Below are 25,297 nucleotides of genomic sequence, written 5' to 3'. Positions count from 1 at the left end.
CAATGTGATGGATCATGCTGGGATTCGCAGACAGATGACTCACGTGCCTGTCGCATTTTATCGCCAACTTCTTCTTCGTCGTCATCTTCTCCTTCTCCTTCTCTCTGTTGCTGCCATACATGTCTGTAGCACAGGAAGTGTCCTGCCTTGCCGGCCACCTAAAAACATTTGATTAAACATGCCCATTATAAATTGCCCACATCAGTTTTATTTTCAGGAGGGTTATGGCTTGGAGGAAAATTGCTCATTTTCTGCCTTCTAGTCGTGTTGAATATTTAACGTCATGACTTTGCCCGCTCAGTTTTATCCCAAAATCAATTCACGGGAGGATGCAGAGACAAGAGAGAGAGAAAAGGTCCAGTTTTGCTTTTCTTGCGGACTGCGGAGCTCAAAGGTCTGCAAGTGAATGCATCATTTGCTCCTATTACTCGAGGATCATTGGCTTGGGGATTAACACGTAGATCCATTTCTTCAAGTGTCAATGACGATTATTAAATAATTCGCAGCAAATTTCATTAGGATAGCTGTGCATTGCTCCCTATTGATTTCTTCCCTCAAACAGAGGTAAAACTGTTGATCATTTAAAGTAGTTAACGGCAGTTTCCTTCAATTTCACTTACCGGAATGATTACTAATTAATCTTTGCTGCCAATAATAATTAGGATTAATATGTATATATTTTATTTTTTTGGTGTAGTTTTCCTTCTGTTTTTCAAAATGTTAAATTAGTTGGTAGGAGGTTTTCAGAGTTCTTTTTTTTTTCTCTTTTTTTTCTTTCTTTTTCATTAATAACATGTCAGCTCAATGCTAATCAAACTTTGTTGCTCTCTTTATAACTGAATTGACAGACACATTGATGGACAAATAAATTAATTAATTAATAAATTTTCTGATGATTAAATAGATTGGATGAATCAAAGCAAATGGATAATCAGACACAAGGACAGATACACTACATCCACTGGATAGATAGAGCAACAGATATCTAAAAAAATAAAAATAAAATGTTGATTTTAGTTACAAACAATCAGGATTGGATCATTGTCATGGAAATAAATAAAAAATGGAGGTTATAAATGACTTACATTGCCTATGGGTCACGGTCGGGGCACTGGCCAGCAGTAATATCGGTGTTTCATCTCAGTCTCCGGGGACATTTGTTGGTTGAGTGTGTTTACCATACGACATGATTTATTTCCCCTTCTGACCAAACACTAGGTAATTTTGTCAACTGTTGATTAATCCATAGGATGCCAGCAGATCCATAAGATTTTAAATCTGTTTCATCTTGGAGTGTATTTATTATATTCCGATTGTAAATCATGTTCACCCATCAACTTCTTAGTCACTGCAATATAAAAAGCAATCCATATTACTTTTTCATCATTTTGAGCCTTTTCATAAAAAAAAAGAAGTAGAAAAACTAATTTTTTTAGCATTTCAAATTTGTAAATAATACTATAGATAAAAATTGAGAAAGGTTAAAAAATTAAAGGATTGATTATAAGAGTTATAGATTTTTTAAAAGCATTCAACAGTGTTAGCTGTTTGTAATATTCTCAAATTCCTTGTGATATATTGGCCTACTGGTGAGGAATTTCAAGTTTTTTGTCTCCTAGAACACTGGTAAAGTGCTCACTTGAGGTGTGATGGGTCATGGGATCAATTACCTTCAGTGAACTCAGGGTTTTTTCTGTCCTAACCAGTGCCCTATGACATATCAAGAGCCAAGGCATGAACTGTCCGGTTTATGAAAAAGGGCATATAAAAAATCCTTGCTGCTTATTCGGTAGTCCCCTATGTGGCAGTGGTTAATTATCTGTCTTTCTCTTTCTTCTCCACCTCAGTGGATCCATTCAGCTGATTTGGGTTTTTCTCGTTCTAACCAGTGCACCACAGTTGGGGAAAAGGAGGTGGTATGTGCTTTGCTGTCTGTGGGAAAGTGCATATAAAAGATCCCTTGCTGCATTAGAAAAAAAATGTAGCGGTTTTCTTCTGATGACTACGAGTCAGAATTACCAAATATTTGACATCCAACAGCCAATGATTAATTAATCAATGTGCTCCAGTGGTGTCGTTAAACAAAACTAACTATAACTTTCTCTTTCTTTCTCCGTCTCGACCAGTATCCGTATGGTATATAGGTTAATAGTCATTGAGTTGATGTTAAACAAATATTCCTTTCCTTTATCTGTCTGTCCATCCATTCTCCAGATGGGGACGGGACATAGCCCGGTGGTACAGAGCTCACTTGATGCACAGTCGGTCTAGGATCAATTCTCGTCGGTGGATCCATTGGGCTATATCTCGTTCCATCCAGTGCACCACGACTGGTATATCAAAGCCTGTGGTATGTGCTATCCTGTCTGTGGGATGGTGCATATAAAAGATCCCTTGCTTCTAATGGAAAAAATGCTTTTCTCTCTAAGACTATATGTCAAAATTAACAAATGTTTGACATCCAATAGCTGATGGTTAATAAATCAATGTGCTCTAGTGGTGTCATTAAACAAAATAAACTTTAAAACATTCAGATTGCTCAGCTCCATGCTAAATATAGTACATGACATTATGAATTGCTCATTAAAACAATGTGGGTTTTTTTATATGTTTTTTTAAGCAGTATTAATATACTAGTAGTGTATATTATGGATCGGCAGGCAGTGTCTGTATTAAGATCACTGCCAACTTTTTACAATTAAACATCAATAATAATATACAAGAAACAGATGGAGACAGAGCCAGATAGAGAAGAGACAGACAAATACTGAATTGAATAATGTGGTCCAAAAATGCAAATGGTATTTTAATTAAGCATTATGGACTCCAGATATAATTCATAGCTTTCCTTAGTTATATGATTACAATTTTAGCAACAAATTTTTTTAAAGTTCCATGCTAAAAATTGACAAAAGAAAAGATATATAATTATTTTTAGTATATATAGGGTCTACATGTACTTACTTAAATGTTACAAGGGCGGGACGTAGCCCAGTGGTACAGCGCTCGCTCGATGCGCGATTGGTCTGGGATCGATCCCCATCGGTGGGCCCATTGGGCTATTTCTCGTTCCAGCCAGTGTACCATGCACGACTGGTATATCAAAGGCCATGGTATGTACTATCCTGTCTGTGGGATGGTGCATATAAAAGATCCCTTGCTGCTAATCGAAAAGAGTAGCCCATGAAGTGGCGACAGCAAGTTTCCTCTCTCAATATCTGTGTGGTCCTTAACCATATGTCCGATGCCATATAACCGTACATACAATGTGTAGAGTGTGTCATGAAATAAAACATGTCCTTCCTTCCTTCCATTCTCCAGATGTAGTCTATAGTCTATTCCACAAGGAACGCCTTTTTTCGTACTATGAAATTTACTACAAGTTATTTATTTCTGAACCAATTGATTTGTAAATTGCACACAAAAATAGTAGGTTTTTGTTTTTTCCAAAACACTTACTTTTCTTCGTACATCAAACCAAACAAATTACATGTGTATTTACAAAAAACATTTTTATAGAATGATGGGATGGACTATAGCTATTCATCTTTCTGTCTACCATTTATAATTTTTTTGATAAGTGACCACAAGTAACCTTTTATATAAGGAATGTGTTATGGAGGAAAGAGGGTGTTTGTGGTCAGTTAGCTTCAATTTAATTGGTATGTTTGCTTTTGGGCATATTTTTAGTCTTTAATTGTCAGTATGCGAGTTATTCATGATTAACTTGCTGTCATAATGCTGAAAATGAAATTTATGCATATGACATTGAGTTTTAATATTTCAGTAAGACCCCCCATTACATTAACGCAAAAAGTGGTGATTGATGAGCTACATTAATGTCGGTTAACAGCATGGCACTAATAGAGTTGGAAACTCGATCAGTGTTTGATGTGGTTAATAACTCAACATTAACATAAAGAAATACTGAAACAGGCAATAAGATCAGTTCCACATAATCAGAAAATATTTAGTGGGGTTTTTTTTTAAATAATTTTTTTAAATTCTGTTCTACTGTGTAAGATATTGAAGTAATAATTTCCGAAACAAATTTCATATTCATAGAACTTATTTTAATGTCCAGGGTTATCTTTTTAAAGTCACAGACCCTAGTTTCAGCCTCTGTAATGGACACTAGGTTTGGTTAATCTACAAACTTGTAACACATTTGGATAAAGTTACAAAAGAGTGAACCAAGAGTGTGACATTGAAATGGGAAAATACCAGTAAATATAGACTGCATCTCATCTCCATAACCACTACTTCTCAGATGTACGTGCATTTTTTAAAATACGAAAAATGCATTTTGTGCTATTAGAAACACCAGGATGATCTGAAAAACTCTAGATGTTTGGAAACTGATAATCTAAACAACAAAATCTAAGTAAACGGCTTTAAATAATAGTGTTTAAAAACTAGGGTCCGTCACTTTAACAAATTGTTTGCTTTAGATCTTTGTACCTATGATTTTAGTTGGAGCAAATATATCTGAAACAAAAATTGAGCTGATTTTTTTGGTTGGTCAGGTGACAGAAAAAGAGTTGTTATTGTTGGTCTTATAATACTTAATACATGAATCCTCATCACTTGTATCTCTTTGGTATATTGTAAAGATGTGATTACATTTCAATTTTACTTTTTACTTGAAAGGATCAAACCACCTCGGTAGATACATTCAACTGATTGGTTTTTTTTCTCTTTCTAACCAATGCACTACAACTGGTCAAAGGCTGTGGTATGTACTTTTCTGATTGTAGGAAAGTGCATATAAAATATCCCTTGCTGCATTAGAAACAAAATACCGGCCTCGGTGGCGTCGTGGCAGGCCATCGGTCTACAGGCTGGTAGGTACTGGGTTCGGATCTCAGTCGAGGCATGGGATTTTTAATCCAGATACCGACTCCAAACCCTGAGTGAGTGCTTCGCAAGGATCAATGGGTAGGTGTAAACCACTTGCACCGACCAGTGATCCATAACTGGTTCAACAAAGGCCATGGTTTGTGCTATCCTGCCTGTGGGAAGCGCAAATAAAAGATCCCTTGCTGCCTGTCGTAAAAAGAGTAGCCTATGTGGTGACAGCGGGTTTCCTCTAAAAACAGTGTCAGAATGACCATATGTTTGACGTCCAATAGCCGATGATAAGATAAAAAAATCAATGTGCTCTAGTTAAATAAAACAAACTTTACTTTTTTTAGAAACAAAATGTAGGTTTTCTCTGATGACTACGAGTCACAATTACCAAATGTTTGACATCCAATAGTTAGTGATTAATTAATCAATGTGCTCTAGTGGTATCGCTAAAGAAAACAAACTTTTAACTTTTTTTCCTTGAAAATCATGATGATCTATATCGCCAGGTTGTTCAAGGTGAGCCGGCAATCCAGCTGAGCTCAAGTTGTCAAGAGGAACCTATTATGTTTAATTTCCACATTAGAGTCTCCCTCAATGTGTTGCTTTGTTCATGGAAGGAGCCTATTAATGGGATATTTTTCTATCCCAGTGGTTGGGGTGATATCCCTGTGACTTGTATTGATTGTGACACTTGTAATCTCATGGATTGCTAGCGCTGGCTTCTGCCCTGAATCAGCCGCTGCCAGTCACCAGTGTGGCTGCAGTGATACCCTATGACACTGACAAACACATCACTGGGGGAATGTGGCAATCACATTTGACTGTTCCACCACCTTCCATTTCTGTGTAAGAACTCCCTTTTTTTCTTTAAAAAAAAAAAATTAATAATAAAAATAAATATTGCTATAACTGAGATGACTTAAGTAAATTACTAACCATGTCACATTTGTTTAAGCTTTTTTTTCTTCTTTCTTATTATTATGTTGAGTACAGTAATAATTAAAAGGTTTAAAATTTAGTACTAATTGGTGGGTTAGGTTACACAAACTTAATAAGGTTTGTTATGTGTACATTATTTCCATTGGTGGAAAAAGGGCGGGACATAGCCCAGTGGTAAAGCACCCACTTGATGCACAGTTGGTCTGGGATCGATCCCCGTCAGTGGGCTCATTGGACTATTTCTCACTCCAGCCAGTGCACTACGACTGGTATATCAAAGGCCATGGTATGTGCTTTCCTGTCTGTGGGATGGTGCATATAAAAGTTCCCTTGCTACTAATGAAAAAAATGTAGCGGGTTTGCTCTCTAAGACTATATGTCAAAATTACCATATGTTTGACATCCAATAGTCAATGATTAATAAATCAATGTGCTCTAGTAGTGTCGTTAAACAAAACAAACTATTGGTGGAAAATGTTGTTTGTAATTCATTGGTGGATTTAAACTCAGTTTTATATCCCATTTAGTAAATAGGGTACTGAACAACCCGTCTTTGTTTACTGTCTAATTAATGTATAGTCAAATCTGCTCCAGCAGCCACCTGTATTAAGTGGACACCTGTTTTGAGAAGACATATTTGAAGTCTTCTAAACTAACCTGTATAAAGCAGCTACAGAATATGATTTTGAATGTGGCATCGATCATGGGGCAGTCTATATTTTTAGTCCCCTAATGTTCCCACCAGAGGAGACTATAGGTTGCATCTCCTTCCTTCTGTCTCTCTGTCCATCCATCTGTCCTGTCCTTCATATTGTTTTACTGAATTTTGTGGGGCAGAGCTCTTGATATTGAGCTGAAGGTTTTTATTTGAGGTTTGTTCATACATAAAAAAAAATTATTTTTATTTCTTTATTTCTTTATTTATTTTAGCTGCATAGTAAGTGTACAGCTATGTACTTGGTCAGACAAGACAAGAAACAGTCATTCTGTATTAGCCACAGTTACATTTAATTACACCTCATACACTCCTGCATTCAGTCTGTGTAGGTATTTGAATCTATATTGTCATCAATTTAGTGCTAATGAACTCCTAATGCTCACAGGAGCTGCACTTTCTATCATGTGGTCATTCACTGAGTGATGATTTTAATTAACGTTGATCCTTTAATCCTCCCACTTGCCTCATCTGCTGTCTGTAATTGAAGCTACCTGACAGTTCCCATTTGTCCGTCTGCTCCTGGTGACTGCAGACTGGAGTGGGGGGAGTTCTAGAGACTACACCTGTTGGTCAGATGGTTCAGCCCTCCATAATCATGTTTGTCATAGCTAATCACTCTGGGCTTGCAGCTTGCCTCATCTGGAATCCTTTATGTTTTCAAGTGTATTGGAGATTCCTGTGTCATGGTCAAATTGCTTTTGTCTTTTCCTTGCTGGTGCTTTTCAGTGTTAATCTTGCTCATTTGCTGCATGCAAAGTAAGACCACCCAGGGGAACTAAGTAATGGCATGCATTTCAAGGTGGCCTTTACCCACACATAAAGCATAAGCACTCAAATTTGGTAAGACAATGAACATTTGTGATGTTAATTATGAAGTAGTCTGTTTACGAGTCAGATCACCATCAGAACATGCTTTAACAATAGAAAGATCTTTGTTTGCGATTCTTTTGGAATCTTTGTTACATATTTACAATTTTTGAAACATTGGAGACTTTGTTTATTGGAAGCTTTGTACACCACATCACAGACACTGTACAAATGTAATTTTCTTTTAAATCTAAAATTCTTTTAAAATATTTCACCTTTAGGATTCTCTATGCTTTTGCTGAATCTTCCTGCAAGTTTTTCTACAACATTAAAATGTGTAAAAGTTTGTAAGCTGTATTATTTTAAAATGTTAAACAACACCAATGTCTACAGACAACACTGAACTCTCCATACAATTTTGAAGCCAATACAGTTTTAGAGTCTGTACAACATCTTTGGAATTTCAGTACAGCACTGAAGTTTGAGCATTTGGCTTTGAAATATGTACAGTAAAAGTCTTAATTGAAAACATGATATATTTGTACAGCTTTTTGAAGTATTAGTTCACAACTGTTGAAGCCAAATTTTACTTTGTTTAATAATTGTAGTCTCAGTATAATTCTGAGGTGTCTATATAATTTTGGCACCGAAAACGGAAATAAAATTACTCTGACTCAACTTCAAAGATTACCTAATGCAGTGGGATTTTATTAAACAAATATATTTGTCTGCTACATGTCCCATAGCACTCATTTGTGGGGATGCACATTGTGGTACTGAACGCCATAGAAATGGACACACCAGAATTGATTAAATCAACTGTGTGTTATCTTTAAAGTATTTAGTATTGCTGCCATATAATTGTGATGGAATTATATTGCACTCAAGTCCTTGCTTTGATTCATGTACAGTTTATGGACTAGAGTCATTTCATTTTTTCATAATCTCAATTCCCTTATTTAATTTATAAACTGATTATATCATCAAAAGAAGCTTTTAATTCCACTGTGTGAATTCCCATCTATTTCTTTGGCAGTGTTTATTTCCCCACATGTCAGAGCGTCTTGGTACTGCGATATTAACAGGTATTGCTCAACTTGGAATAACTGTGGCACTGACATTGACAAATATTAAACTGGAAATCTTGTCCATGTGATTGGGTTTATTGATGTGAAAAATTGAACCATCTCCCGGCGTTCTTGGCCGAGGATAGGGCAGTCCCACTGGGAACTCTTCGAGCAGCATTTCGGCTGTTTACCTCCAGTAATTGCAAACTTGTTGTCCAAATGGATTCCCTGTTTGAATCATAAATTAGAGACAGTTTTTCCAACATGTGCGTCTCATAAAGAGCTGTGGATTGAGATCGCTGTGAGGTCTCTCCGGAGAATTCCTGGACAATAAATATCACCCCCCTCCTGGCTTGCTCTATAACTCCAACCATTTGTTGCATGTCAGAAAAAAATGGCGCAGTCATTCCAGTGGAACAAACATATATGAAAACAATTTGAGTAGGTTGGGTTTTGTGGGGGGTTTTCTTTTCATGATTTTCTCATGGGAAAAGATATTAAATTAAAAGACCAACTGTTGTTGAACTTGTGACAAGCTTTCTCTGTGGTGAATAAGTTACACATTGTATTTAATTATCATCGTGATGTTGACAGAGCTTTTTGTCAACAAGGTGTGGGCCTGGGATATGTTTTTTGGCATATTCCTTAGGAAGTCTATGGGGAATAGCTGTTCTGATAGTCTGCCCATCCATACATGCATCTGATTAAAATGTGGTTGTAGTAGCTTGTGGTTGTTATAACTTAAAGTTGTTGAACTGAACTGAACTGGACCATCAAATCTTAAGTACCATAGTAGCTTAATATTTATAAATTAAAACAAAAAAAATACCACAAAAAATAACTACAGCAACAAAAGACTAAAACATTTAGTATCATATTTATAGACATAAACCATGTGTTTGTGGTTGTTTTGTTGCCCTGCAAGGTGGAGGTATAATCAAGCTTGAACTGCTTTTGTAGCCATGTTGTTGTTGGATTCACCAAATTTTATTTTCCCAATATCTTAATTACCTCTGAGGAATTATTTCATCTTGTATTCTTTTCTAAGCCGATGAGAACATAATTTACCATACTAGTAATTTAGTAAAATTTTAATCTTCTCCTTTCTTCTCCTTTATTAATTATGATAATGACTTATTAAGTTACTTACATGTAACATAGCAAATATATATTGTTTGTTAATATTCATAAATTTAGTTTTTACTATAATATATTTTATTACATACCCATTTAATCTTACTATAGTAATAATAATGCAATAATAAAAAATAAAAAATAAAATAACATATGTGATACAAAATCTTGCATGCATAGTACATGTTCACCCGAATGACATAATGTTTCTAGCCAGGATGCTCAGTGTTTCGTCAATTCCATAAAATTCAACCAACTTTCTAGACAAAGTAAGTTGTGTTTTTTGATTAAACTAACGTTAATATAGAAAAGTGGTATGATATAAATATAGAACCACATACCAGGGTTTTTTCCATGTTATTTATTGGTCTCGTTTATAGTGTGCAAGATTTATACCACTCGCCCGCTAGGTGGTTTCATGGTATAATATTCTTACACACTATAAACTCGTGCAATAAATAGCATGACAAAACAACTGGTATGTGGTTCTGTCTATTTATTGGTTATTTGTTTGATCGTGTAAGTATGAGTTGTTTTGACAAGCTTGATACCACAATGCATGATCATTCACTTAAACAATTATAAAATCCTCCCTTCTTGCCCTTTCCTCATCAAGGCAATGGCTGGTGCTTAGATGACTAATGGTATTAGTTTCATCCTCAAATTTAACCGTAACTGTAACGGTAAAATTGTCTGACCAGCTGGTTTCCATTGCTTGACCACTAATGGGCAAGTTGTGTCATATAAATCTCTTGACCATCAACAGGCCCAGCATTCACTACTGAATAATCCCCACTAATTGTCACTGCCCGGCCTCCCACTCGTCAAACTGGAGCGGACGTTTTGATTACATGTTGCATTCTTTGCACTGTAATTTCCTCCTGCCACCAATAAAGGCACCACTAAAAATTAAAACCTCATCTGTGCATAAAGGTCCTTAGAAAAAAAAAGAAAAAAATGTGTTCAATTGGTGGGAAATTCTTCAAACTCAATTGGTTGAGCATTCTTCAAAAGCAATTAAGTTTGTTTTCAGATTTAGTGGTGGTGATGAATTCCTGTAAACAGGACAGCGTGTGTGGATGGCGATGGCTCTAATGGTTATAAACAAGGCAATAAAATGAATAAACAAATTATTAAAAAATTATGCATAATAGAATTTGTGGCCCCACAGCTGCCTGTAACGGGACAGAGAACAAAGGGATGCATGTTGGTTAAAAGCTGATGTGTTTATTTGGACTTACACTGCTAGATCGGGATTTATGTCTTCTTGGCCGGCTGCCCTTGAAGATAAAGGCCCGAGGTCAGAATTTATGACCACCATTTTGTAGCTGGGGTGCCATAGGTCATGCTAAATGAGACCGACTGCGATTGCGGACAGGGTCCAGTTGTTGAATTTATTGCCCAGTGCCATGTTCCTGATGACCGCCCAGCCAGTTGGCAAATTGGACAACGGTGAAGAATGAATGGTGGTCACTTGAAAGAAATATAAATTACACACTTCATTAGATGCAACAGTTCACATTTGTATGTTTCTATGAACTCCACTGGTCATTATTTAAATGTCATATTCTCTTAGAGTAATGAATGCATTTTGTGCCTTAAGTATTTGTGCAATTTGGCATTATGATGCTTTGCAGTGCTCCACACAAGTATCTTGAATCTCAGTGTACACAAGCAATGTTAGCCTGTTGAACACATGCATGGCAAATCGACTTTAAAGTAACAGTATCGGTGTTGAATCATAACTTCGATTTTTTTCATGATTTTTTTCAACTTATAATCTTTAATAAGGAACATGATCAAATTATGATTATTCAAATGGGTAGCTGTTTCTCTTTATTTTACATTGATAATGATTAAATGTGATGGAATTTTTATATTCTGTATTAATAAATTGTTGTAAGTAACTTTAAATCATTTTTTTTTTTTAAACTTTTAAAAAATTAGCATATCTAAGACATATCTCTGTGCAAGATAGGATCCAAGGAATATTTATACATTGCCTTTATATGATTACAAAATGAGTGCAGGTATGTATATATCCCTTGAAATAGCAACTGCAGTGTTAATGTTGGGAAACAGAAGTAAAATAATTGTATGTTATTTATTAGGTTCAAAGGAGGGCCTGGTTAATGTCACTTTAAAATTTCTGAAAACATTTGATTTTTTTTCCTGTAAAGAATAGTTTGAGTTAATTTCAGTGATGGTATTATATAACTAATCTAAAAAAAAAAAAATCATTTTTTTTTTTTGGGGGGGGGGGGGTCTCTTGGGGAGGTTTGGGGAGTGGTCATTAAATATTTAATTGAAAAATTGATTTACCCTTTCTTAATGTGTTTTTGATCAAATAAATAAATATTGTATATACATGTATTTATATCTAGTCATAATTAAAAAGTTTATTATGAACTAATTTTTTACCATGAACAACCGTGTTATAAGGTATGGAGGACTTTGTTTTCTTAAGTCCATGTACTCTCAATATAGAATCGATCATAATTATTTTCTTTTTTCCTGTGTGGCTCGGGGAACACAAAAGCCAACAAACAAGATGCTAGAAATACGACTTAATGTCATGCCACGTGTTTAATAAGTACGGGAAATGTGTGGAGGGCAGGTTGAACCACCATGCCCGGTCCACGTGTGAGAACGGGGGATTGGCAGGGTATGGAGACCATGTTTCCCTCAAAATGTCAGGTCTGCACCTGAACTCCACCTGGGAAATGCAGGTGTGTGTCACACACATGGCTGCGGCATGCTATAGCATTTTTTTTTTTTTTTTTTTTTTTTTTTTTTTTTTTAAAACCTAGTCCCACATGTATTGTTTTAATTAGCATTGTGTTGGACATCTGGCTAAAAAATTATCATAGGCCATTTTTTAAGAGCTGTTTTTGACTTGATCACATGATGGGTTTGAGGCTTAGCTCAGTGGTAAAGCGCTCACCTGATGTGCGGTCAGTCTAGGATCAATTCCCATTCATTGGCCTATTGAGCTATTTCTCATTCCAGCCAGTGCATTACAACTAATATGTCAAAGGAAGTGACATGTGCTATATCCTTTCTGTAGGATGGCGCATATAAAAGATCCCTTGCTACTAATTGAACAATGTAGCGGCTTTCCTCTGTAAGACTATGCATCTAAATTTGACGTCCAATAGCCGATCATTAATAATATATAAGGTGCTCTACTGATGTTAAAGAAAACAAACTTCAACTTTTGATCACATGAGTAGAGCTGGAAACATTTGTTTTCTTTATTCACCATCCTCAAAAACTTGTAGAAGACTCTTTAGACATGAAATAATAATTCTGGTCATGCAGGTTACCATAGGGTTACCACATGCTGAAAAAGTTGAGAGTAGTACCTCACTCTCCACAAAATCTGATTAAATAAAAACATTGAATACAAGTATCAGTAATCAGTACAGTAAAATCTCTCTGTCTCTCTCTTGTTGTTTCTGTATCTCCTTTTCTGTCTATCTGCCAATATCTCTCCCTCCCTCCCTCCCTCCCTCTCTCTCTCTCTCTCTCTCTCTCTCTCTCTCTCTCTCTCTCTCTCTCTCTCTCTCTCTCTCTCTCTCTCTCTCTCTCTCTCTCTCTCTCTCTCTCTCTCGCTCTCTCTCTCTCTCTCTCTCTCTCTATATATATATATATATATATATATATATATATATTTCCTTCCAATGATATCCCCATCGGTGAGCCCATTGGGCTATTTCTCACTGCAGCCAGTTCACCATGACTGGTACATCAAAGGCTGTGGTATGTGGTATCCTGTCTGGGATGGTACATATAAAAGATCCCTTGCTACTAATGTAAAAATGTAGCAGACTATATGTCAAATTACCAAATGTTTGACACCCAGTAGCCGATGATTAATAAATCAATTGCTCTAGTGGTGTTCTTAAACCAAACAAACTTTTGGTCTAAAGATACAGAAGTTAAAAGATTTCTCCCTGCAGAGAATTGGAAGCTCTGGCTGTGTTGTTTTGTGTATTTTGGTGATGTCTACTTCGTGATATCAGTCATTCGACCTTTGTGGAGAAAGACCTGAAAACATCTTGATTGTAGGTAGCTCGCTCCGGCTTGTCATTAAATCTTTTTGATGATGGCGTAAAGGAAGTTTGCTATTCTAATCCGATACGGAAGTAAAAACACTGGATGATTTAGTTGCAGCCCACTGCAGGCAAGCCAAAGGTTATTTTAGTGTGGAAATGTACATGATGTAAAACAGGGTAAGCTCTGCCTGCTTGCCTGTGTGTAGATAAAACAAATGTCAGAAGGCCAGACTGGGAGAATACTGTAGAATGCAGCGTTCAGGCGGCCTTTCTTCCCTCTTTTTGCCATTTTAATGTGAGTCCGCGCCCTTCCTTTCCAGGAGTGTTGGATGAGAAACATGTGCTTTTGAATTGTAATTACAAACAAAATTATTTTACAATGAACTGTTCTGTTTTGAAATATTTTTGAGATAATATAGCATGTCGTTGGTGCATTCTGAAAACTCCAGTATTTTTTAAGTTACTTTTTTGGTGGGGGAGGTGGGGCATTAAGGTATGGCCAGAATTTAATTTGGACTGTGCTTCAAGCAATTTGGACTGTGCTTCAAGCAATTTGGACTGTGCTTCAAGCAATTTGTTATTAAATTAGCATTTGTCAAATACTGGTAAAGATATTCACATTAAATCTCACATTTGTTGGATATGATGGTTCTTTCTTTGCCTAGGGGCGAGACGTAGCCCAGTGGTAAAGCGCTGACTTGATGCGTGGTCGGTTTGGGATTGATCCCTGTCGGTGGACCCATTGGGCTATTTCTCGCTCCAGCCAGTGCACCACAACTGGTACATCAAAAGGCCGTGGTATGTGCTATCCTGTCTATGGGATGGTGCATATAAAAGATCCCTTGCTGCTAATCGAAAAGAGTAGCCCATGAAGTGGCGACAGCGGGTTTCCTCTCTCAATATCTGTGTGGTCCTTAACCATATGTTTGACGTAAATAAAATGTGTTGAGTGTGTCGTTAAATAAAACATTTCCTTCCTTCCTTTCTTTGCCAATGTTCTACCTTGTCTGTGTTATCATTTTAAAAACAAATTGTTGCGGTTTCTCAAAAGCTGGAAGTAACTTGGACCTCTGAACTTGTGGAAGTATCTGATACATTTGACTGATATTTGGTTTATTAAAATAAATAGCTTTTTAACTGTACTTTATTCAGGGGTTGGATCAGCATACATCAGAAATCAGAGTAGAATAACGAAGGGATAGGATAATGGAATGAATGAATGAATGGATGGATGGATGGATGGATGAATGAATGGATGAATGAATGAATGAATGAATGAATGAATGAATGTTTAACGACACCCAGCAAAAAAAATACATCGGCTATTGGGTGTCAAACTATGGTAATGCAAACAAATAAAGTGATGATCAACATCAATATAAAAATTCAACAGTTAAATTAAAACACAGTGTAAAGAACTGTGCAAAAATACAAATATCACAGATAGATAAAATTAAAATTTACAATAAAAGTCAGTATCACATAGAAACTAATATAAGTTCTGGATGGAATCGAAATGATTCCATCACATTTCTCTGACCAAAGATATATTCGAGTTTCTTCAAGATGCTTACACTCCACCAAAATGTGGCACACCATCAGAGTACACTGACAGTGCTCACAATGAGGTGGAGGATCTTTCTTTAAGATAATGAATGGGTCAAATACGTATGACCGATGCAAGCACGACACAAGACTATTTCATCCTTCCTGCACTGTCTATAGGAGGACTGCCACTCCCAAGACTGGCTTGATAGAATGACTTTTGTTCACAATAGCACCGTCCCAATCATGTTGCCAAGTCGAAAAGATAAATTTGTTGATATTATGTTTAAAATCAGTATACGGCACACCAACCCTAGTATGAGGCAAATCCAAAGCAGACTTGGCAGCAAAATCTGCCTTTTCATTACCCCTGATACCAACATGGCTGGGCACCCAACAAAATACAACATCTTTATTGGCAATAAAAATAAAGATAGGATAATGGAGGTCAAGCTAAAAAAAATAAAAAAAATAATAAAAATAAAATAATAATACACTAATTTCGAAAGTAAAGATAAATTCAAACATGATGGGGTTCACCTACTTATTCTGTGTAATGTTATACATGTGCGATCATATTGATGTGTGAGGCAATGAACTGGAGATGCAAAAAAAGAGAGTGTTTTTCTTGTTGATATGGTTATCATACAATGACTTTCTTCAACACGAGCCTTGTTTGAATTAGCATTTTGAGCAATCTGAAAAAAGGAAAAGAGAAGGAAAGTTATACATACAAATTTAATAGTAAGAATTATAAATGTTTTTCCATAGCATGAAGGAAGATGTTTGTTTAATTACTTAATACCAGCACACATGTAATTTACTTTTACATACATACCCCCTCAGTAAACTGAAGGAGTATTTGTCTTTGTTTGGAATCAGCTCTGCATCTTTCTTTCTTTCAAAATATTGAAAATATTACTTCTGCAGAAGTTTGTCTGGTAAACAGCTGTTTCGATTTATTCCATTCGAACATAAAACTTGTATCTCCATATCTGGAATCTAAAGTTCCTGTATAAAACGGCCCAGCCACTTAATGGTCTCTGACTTCTGACAGTATGGATTTCCTGATAAGCATCTACACAATCAGATAGACTCTGATTGAATGAGCAACTGCACACTTTTGCATATGTGGAGACTTTCAATGCCTAAGCACCTTCTGAGCTCCGGGGCTTTGTAGACGTGTGCAATCTAAGCTGAGCTAATTCCTGTGTGTCCTAACATCATTTCAAAACTGATTGGTTATGCTATGTTGATGTTGACTCAACTATCTTGTACTTTTTTTTTTTTTTTTTTTTTTTTTTTTTTTTTTTTTTTTTTAAATTAAAGGCTAAAGAAAATTGAGAAAAGTCTTCTTGGCGACACATGATTTACAATGTAGGAGACCACCCAAGAATTAAGATAGTGAAAATTCAATCTCTTGCATAATGTGACTGATTTATGTATTCCTATAAACATAAGATACAGCCTTTAAAAATAAAGAGAACTTCTTTTAATACATAGCATATCTTCCTGGTCATTGTGATTATGTTTTATGTTACACTTTGACTGTTCACTGCGGTAGATATAAATGTTTAATGATACCGCATCACATTGTTAAGTCAGTAACTGTTATGTGTCAGGCATGTAATAACTGTGATACACGATAGGCTGTATGCTTTTTCTCCAGTTGCAGCAAGGTGTCTTTTATATGTAATAATAGAAACTTAAGTTATCACTAGTGTTTATACAGCCGAGATATAAAACATATATGTTTAATTCTTTAGATAAGTGTTAAATTTTGCATTTTATCTGAAGCCACTTTGATTTTGTTAATACCTGGATTTATTTTTTAACATGGTGTTAATATTTATTTTTCAACATGGTCAAAACCTGAAAAAGAGAATGGGCAAATTAAAGTCAGTAACAAGACATTTATAAGTTTTAAGCATTTTATATAAACAAAAATTTGCATTAAATATTAATTATAAGAATGTTTATTGAATTATTCTGAAGACCTTTAGAAAGGCATCTTTTTCATAAAACAATTAAAATATTTGACTGTGGTCTACATTTTTATGCATCCAAGTGTCACAATATGACATCTGACACTGTGTTCATAACAAAAGGTTAGTGTGTTAGAATACAGTGACATAGAGTTACACTGAAAGGGAGGGATTTAACTCAGTCGGTTGAGTGCTCGCTTGAAGTGCTTTGGTCACAGGATCGAACCACATCGATGGATCCATTCAACTGATTGGTTTTTTTCTCCCTCCAACCAGTGCACCACAGCTGGTCAAAGGCCATGGTTTTTGCTTTCCTGTTTGTGGGAAAGTGCATATAAACGATCCCTTTCTGCATTAGGAAAAATGTAGCAGTTTTTTTCTGATGACTACTTGTCAGAAATACCAAGTTTGCATAATTGCCCATTATGATGAACTCGGTTGTCTTTTTAAGATTTTAACCATGTTAAAAAAATAGCTGAGGATTAATTAATCAATGTTCTCCAGTGGTGTCGTTAAACAAAACAGACAAACAAAGTTACACTGAAACTAAAGTGAAATCTTGTTGCTATCTTTCTAGGTCCAGGAGCATATGACCACCCTTCATCAGAACTTGATCCCAAGAAAGGCTTGATGGTGACGAAGGACAAGAGGTTTAAGGAATTAAAGAGTGAAGGACCGGGCCCTGGCACTTATGAGGTAATTACTTACTTACTTATGCCCGTAGTCCCTTCTGGGGCATAGGCCATTGACTACAGTTTTCCAGAGTTGTCTGTCCTGGGTTCTGGTTTTAAGCCGCCTCCAGGTGTATCCTGTCTTCTTGGTGTCCACCTGGAGGTCCCTGCGCCATGCATTCTTTGGGCAACCTCTTTTTCTTCTGCCTTGTGGGTTCCATGTCAGAGCCTGCCTGGTGATATTCGATTCGAACAAATAGAAACTTAATTCGTACCAAAATTCGTTTCAAACATATCCATTCTGATCACTAGATTTTCAACATGCATTGATTGGTTGCAACAATCAGGACAGTTCAGGTGGGTATTAATATGCAGGAGGCAGTTTATAGTCTTTTTCTTTTAAAAAAAAAAACCCACAAACAAAATGGTTTCATGAGGGTTTTTTTATTTGCATAGTCACTATACAGACAGAAAAACTGGGGTCATCATTCACAGATATAAAATTGTTGTTAGAGCTATGGTCTTAGTATTACTGCAAGGTATTTTCAAATTCAATAGCTACCAATTGAAAACTCAGGTATATTAAATATAGAGGTTTTGCAGATTAAAATGTACCAAACGAAGACCTGAAATTGGAAGCTATGATGGCCTTATTGTCAGATGTACATAGTATTACATATGCTGCCTGTGAACAAGAATACACTATAGTTTATTGATGTTTATTCCTAGATATGCAATAGTTCATTGCTCTTAATTGCATACCCTGTTTGGAATAGGGCTTGTATTGTTCCCGATTTGTTTTGGCTTTCTGTGACTGTTGGATTCTGCTTATTCACATATTAATTAAGAGTTAACAAGTTCACTATGATCCTCTATCATTATATATCCACATGTAGACAAAAATGCAATATAGAGTTATCTTCTCCTTGTGATTATTATTCATAATTATTAATGTTAGTAATGGAAATAAGAAGTAGTTTTCTGATAGCAAGATGTACATGGGATTTTGAGGTTTTTTTAATTCATCCAACTAGATTATTATCTCTTTTTTTTTGTTCTGGAATAAAGTATTCCAGTCAAAGTGTTTCCAACCAAGAAAAATCAAATGTGATGGGAAATCATAGATTATAAATTGAAATATAAATGTATTTTACATGTGTTAGAATTATTATCCCAATGTTTAGCTACAAAATGATTCTGTTAATAGTATGGCATCTCTGTATAAAGATTTGTACAGATTAAAAATAATAACTGCCTGAGTTCATGAAAAAATGCACTTTAAAAAAAATAAAGTGTTTTTTTCACTCCAATTGACAGTTTGGCTTTTTGCCTCCTCGTGTGCCAACCATTCACATCAATAAACTGAATGATAATTCAATGACTCACTTGAGTTGAGCAAATTTTTCTGCCGCCCATATCATGCTCATAAAAATCTGCCTTCCATAACCAACAAAAATTGCTCCAATGCAATCAAATAAACAAACGTCAACTGCCGTAAATTTAAAAGTGCCTATTTTTCAAAGATCTCTTCACTGACAGGAAAAGATCAAATATCTATCGGTGGGGGAAAAGCTAATAAAGTGTCCTAGCTAAGTCAGATAGTATCTTCCTGGAGTTAAGTGTCAGGCCAGGTTTTTACTTCCCTTAGTAAAAGAATGGTAACATGTTTTATACACCTGCTCATTTGACAAACAGATCAGGCTGGTCAGACACATTCACTTCAAGTGCAAAATAAAAGATAGAACAAGGAATTTTTTAATTTTTTTTGGTTATTGAAGGAATATAGCATTAAATCAGTGTTGTTGTTTTTCAAATTACTGCTGTGGTTGCAAAGTTGCAGCCATTTTTTGTAAAAAATTTCGGCCAAAAGTAAGACAGCATAATATTGCAATATAAATGATGATACCCATTTTTTAATATGCTTAGCTATTGTAAATATTAAGATATTAGAGACAATAACATGTAGAAAAGGAATGTTAATTGGCTTTTTTGTAACATTTAAAAGAAAAAAGAATGAAATGTTTTATTTAACGACACACTCAACACATTTTATTTACGGTTATATGGCGTCAGACATATGGTTAAGGACCACACAGATATTGAGAGAGGAAACCCGCTGTCGCCACTTCATGGGCTATTCTCTTCGATTAGCAGCAAGGGGTCTTTTATATGCACCATCCCACAGACAGGACAGTACATACCATGGCCTTTGATATACCAGTCATGCATGGTACACTGGCTGGAACGAGAAATAGCCCAATGGGCCCACCGATGGGGATCGATCCCAGACCAACCGCGCATCGAGCGAGTGCTGTACCACTGGGCTACGTCCCGCCCTTGTAACATTTAAGTAAGTACATGTAGACCCCCTCTCTGCAAAACAATCATTGTTCATTGCCTGACCCCCCGGGCTGTGTCCCACTTCCTGTCAGAAAGAGTAGAATGCTTTATGCCAATACAGGTTTGACCTGTGTCAACCAACCACCTGTCTTAAAGGCATATTTTGATGCTTACTGTAGTGGCTGCTTAACACAGGCTTGACTGTATTCGTTAAATATGTCTTAAACATCATCTAGTGTAATAAATTACAATAAAGCCCACTGGGCTATTTCTCGTTCTCATACTATTCATTTATCTATCCATCCATCCATCCATCAATTCCTACTTACCTACCTGTTTACATGCTGACTTAGCTATCTACCTACCTGTTTATAGACAGACATGCACACATGCATGCACACACTCACATTACATACATACATACAGTATATAGATATTTATACATCAATACATCAATACATCAATACATACATACATACATACATACATGCACGTAAGCAGGATCGACCGCGTAGATTGTAGGCCCCATGCATATGGTTGAGTTAAAGAACTTCCTTTTCTATGGAAGCTTTGATAGCTCAGAGCGTATCGTGGTTAGTCTTGCAATTTGCGGGCGATTTGGTGCCACAGGTTTGAGTCCCAGTAACGGCATGGGACAATTTGTGAGGCCAGAAAGGATTTAATTATCCCCTGCGCCAGTGTGTTAATATCTATGTATGTAACAGTCAACTTCGACATACATACAATATATAGATATTCATACATCAATACATACTAGCCAGTGCCAGGTCTGCCCACTGTTTCATGCACGTAAGCGGGATCGACCGCGTAGATTGTAGGCCCCATGCATATGGTTGAGTTAAAGAACTTCCTTTTCTATGGAAGCTTCGATAGCTCAGAGCGTATCGTGGTTAGTCTTGCAATTTGCGGACGATTCAGTGCCACAGGTTCGAGTCCCAGCAACGGCATGGGACAATTTGTGAGGCCAGAAAGGATTTAATTATCCCCTGCGCTAGTGCATTAATATCTATGTATGTAACATTCAACCTCGACATACACACAATATATAGATATTCATACATCAATACATACATACATACATACATCAATACATACATACATATATCAATACATACATACATACATACATACATACATACATACATACATACATACGATACACGTATGCATATGTTAACTACAAATGAATTTTTTTAATCTACTTCTAAAGTACATTCAAGTAATTCTATCTACATAATGATAGTTAATTGTTTTGATGTCATGGAGGTAGACCATCATCCCAGCTTGATACGATAAGTAATAAAATGCTAATGGTAATCATAGACAGATCAGTGGATAATTTCCCCCGGCCCGCAGTGACTGATGTATGCTGTAATAAACTTTACTGCCTAAATATTACCAAACCTAATTTTCTTAAAAGGCAAAAATATTCATTGTTAGAAACAAAAATAATTAGATGCCTCTATAGTGATGCCATAAACCTTGTTCTTTTGAACATCACAGTATTTTATAGTTTTCCTTCCTTTGAAAACGTAAATGTCAGAATTCTGTGTAATGACCGTTTGTATTGATAAAACACCGCTGTTAAAATTTTATTAGGTATTTCGTACTTTGCAATCCCATGTTTTATTGTTAATAAAGGAACAATTTTGTTTTTCTTTTATTTAACTTTCAGAAATATATTTCTTTCTTTTTTGTAATCTTTTAATTTGTTTTCTTTTGTTGTTTTATCTGTGAACATTTAATTTGTTCAAATAAAAACAAAATTGTTCAAGCATGCCTATACTGGACACAGACTCACAGAGATCATTGTGTTTTCAAAATTTTGATTAACAACATTTCTAGTCTGTCGAAAACAATTGATTAAATGTTTTTAAATTGTGTATCAGTCTCTAAACTTGCCTAGTGAATCGCGATGCTGTAGGCAGTGCTGAACAAAATATTCCCTGACTTGGAGTTTAATCCAAAAATATGTTTCAAAAAACATTTTATAATTTATAGCATGTCACATGATTGTTTGTGACCTTTGACCCTGGCAGTAATGGGATGTTGGACAGAAAGTGGTGTCCTATGTCGTGGATACTCAGATGTTGAAAACCGAGATAGTGTCATGACAAAAGATGAAGCGCACATGCAACGAGAATGTCTATTCCTAAGATTAATGCATTTATAATGAAGTTTCAAAGTTTTCAATTTCTGACCCCATGTCACCTCCATCCCAGTCCACGTTTTGTCCTGTCATCTGTGACCATATCCGCAGCCCAGTATCAGAACATCACCTCCTTTTAGCCAATCGAACACGAGGGTCAGCAGCAATGGATTAGTTGGTAGTCATTTGCTGATGGTTTTTGGTGATATTTCATTTACTCAATTTCATATCGGCTTACCTGGCATTTTGAAATGTACGTGCCTGGTGGTTTCGGTTACAACCCGTAATGCATGTGTGTGTGACATTTACATTATGAAGTGATTAGAAACAGATTAATTTAAATTAGCAAGTCACTTTTTTTAACAAGCCATTATGAAGTGAATGCATCTTCAGTGTCCATCCCCCATTTGGAGCCGGGTTTAAAGGGAAAAGGGTGTTAAAAGAGAATCTTTTCAATAGAGCCATGAAATTCTTGTTCCAGCTAGTGGAAAATATATATAAAAGATCTCTCACTGCTGATAGGAAGGAATAGGCTGTGTGGCAACAGCACATCTTTTCATATGTTATTCTAAACCATGTTTCACCTCGGGCAAAATCAACAAAGTAAAGACCAAAGGAAATTTAAAAATTTGATAGTTTGCACTTCAAAAAAACCCAACCCTAAATAAAATCCCATTTAGATTAATGCTTTGAAGTTCTGTTTTTCACAAGTGAACATTCATTTCTAAATATCTACAATCTTTTTCATTAGGTATTTTATCAAAGCTATCCCAGAAATGTTAATGAAAATATATAGGAAAATGAGAGGCCCAAGTGTTTTGGGGTTTTTTATATATATTTTTTATACCACCATTGAAATTGAAATATATAATTATAACCTGTGTATAGAAGCAGATAACATGCAGTCTTTGGTTTCTGATTTTATCAGTTGATCATAGGTCTTCATTAATGAAAAATAGATATGTCTGTGTAATCATATGTTGTGTTCTAACTGGTGTGGAAACAGGAATTAGCTCAGTGACAAATGTACAGTGGGTCACTTCCAGTTCTAACACGACCGTATATCAATGGATATGGTGTGTGCTATTCTACCTGCTGGAAAATGCATATAAAATATCTCTTGCTGTTAATCATTAGGCGTAGCCTATGTGGTGACAATGGGTTTCCTCTCACACACTAGCTCATTAATCTTTATCCTGGACAGACAGCTTACTAGCAGACAGCTGATCTGCTTGCAGAAGATGACATGGTTGAACCTTACTTAAACATGAAAATAAATGACACCATCATCATTATCATCATCATCATCATCATCATCATCATCATCATCTAAGGCTCAAAATTCTTTTTGTGGAGTGAGAAGCTGTCTTTGATTCTAACATTTTAATCTGGAATTAAATGCTAAAAATTGAGGAGCTGGGGTCCTAATTCACAAAGCTCACTTAGGCTCTGCTAGACAGCAAAGTATCCTCTTTGCAAGTATTTTAGCGTTGCACTGCGAGATTGCAAAGTTGCGAGAGTTTAGTGAATTTGGCCCCAGTTCTTTAAACAAAAATAAGTCTGCAAATTAGACTCCTTATTAGACTTAGGGTATAAACAATTTTCAACAAAAAGGTGGATTATTTGAGATGAAACATGGATAAAAGCTTATGGTATATATTATCACTGACAATTAACAATTCTGGATATAGGCCTGGGATGGACTTGCCCGAAACCTTAGTGGTATAGGGGCATGTTAAAAGGGTACTCTCTCTCTCTCTCTCTCTCTCTCTCTCTCTCTCTCTCTCTCTCTCTCTCTGGATATATTTAGAATACTATGGAAAGCATAAACTGATTGTGAAACTCATTAATTATCAGGAAGCATATTGTCCATTTTGAATGGCATTTGCTGCCTGTTTCTCACCAATTTCAATCCTTGTCATTATCATAATTATCATCATTATCACCATTAAAGCATCTTTTTAAAAACATTATTCAAGGTAGATTTTTTTTTTTTCAATGGAACTCAAAATGACAGGGTCTGCATCTTCTACCTTTGAGCATGGACTTTTACTGTTGTACCTATTTATTCATGATTTAAAATAACAGTCATCAGTACAGCAGGAAATGTCAAGCTGTGAAATATCTGCACACATGCACGCTGCATTTACAGGAACATAATCTTATCATTGGGATCATGTACATACAAGGAACTTGTCAATGTCAGTTATTTCCTAGTTTTTAAATGAATTTCTCTACCTCCAGACAGGTCACATCTTGACACGAATAAATCACAGTGTGTTGGATTATCAGTCCATCTGACATCAGCCGAAACGTACACTAAGAGACATTTTTCATTCTGATTTTAGTCACAGGAATATGACAGTTTTAAGGGCAGTTCCATAAAATATAAAAAATATTGAAGATTAGGGAGGGAGAGGGTTTTTTGGGGCGGTGTTATTGTAAATATCCCTTGCCCACAGAATAAATTTTAAACAATTTTGCAGACCCCCCAATTTTTTTTTAATTCCAATGCCAACCCATAGTACAATTTGAGACACAGAGATGAAAACTTGTGGCTTTTATAGAATTCCTAATTTGAGAGCTGCTTGAAAACTGCCTCTGTCCTTAATTGATGAAAAAAGTTCACCATAAGACCATGTTTCTGATCTATATACTCTCAAGGTTTAGACACATCTGCCCATGTTACAAGTTCTAATAGAAATCCTTTAAAAGGCATCCGTTCATTTCATACCCTTTAGTTTTTACACACTCATCCCTTCCCTCACTTGCCCTCATTTAATCCCTTCCTTCACTCATCCCCATATAATCTCTCCAAGTTTATCCCTTGTATTATTATATGATTGTTGTGTGCTGATTTTATCCAACTTGTTCGGTATACATATCGTGTTTCTAACAATGGGAGTGGAAATGCCAGTTGTCATATATTTCCCATTTAAGCAACTGATAGGGCTTGAAATTGGCTGCAAATAAGGGACCAGCTCTGTTTTAATGGATAAATATAATGATGGA

The 25,297-nt window shown here is 35.9% G+C and overlaps 1 protein-coding gene across 1 annotated transcript in view; it reads left to right on the top strand.

Moving 5' to 3' along the window:
* The window catches only part of LOC121378933 (sperm-tail PG-rich repeat-containing protein 2-like), a 117,989-nt gene that overhangs the window by 75,197 nt on the left and 17,495 nt on the right, over positions 1 to 25,297 (top strand). The window contains exon 11 of the mRNA XM_041507327.1: positions 17,682 to 17,800. Coding sequence (XP_041363261.1) covers positions 17,682 to 17,800 — 119 coding nt within the window. The remainder of the gene's footprint in view (positions 1 to 17,681; positions 17,801 to 25,297) is intronic.

Source organism: Gigantopelta aegis, chromosome 8 (genome assembly GCF_016097555.1).
Source record: "Gigantopelta aegis isolate Gae_Host chromosome 8, Gae_host_genome, whole genome shotgun sequence".
NCBI lineage: Eukaryota > Metazoa > Mollusca > Gastropoda > Neomphalida > Peltospiridae > Gigantopelta > Gigantopelta aegis.
The sequence above is the reverse complement of the archived record's forward strand: the minus strand, read 5'-3'. Positions and strand labels throughout refer to the sequence as shown.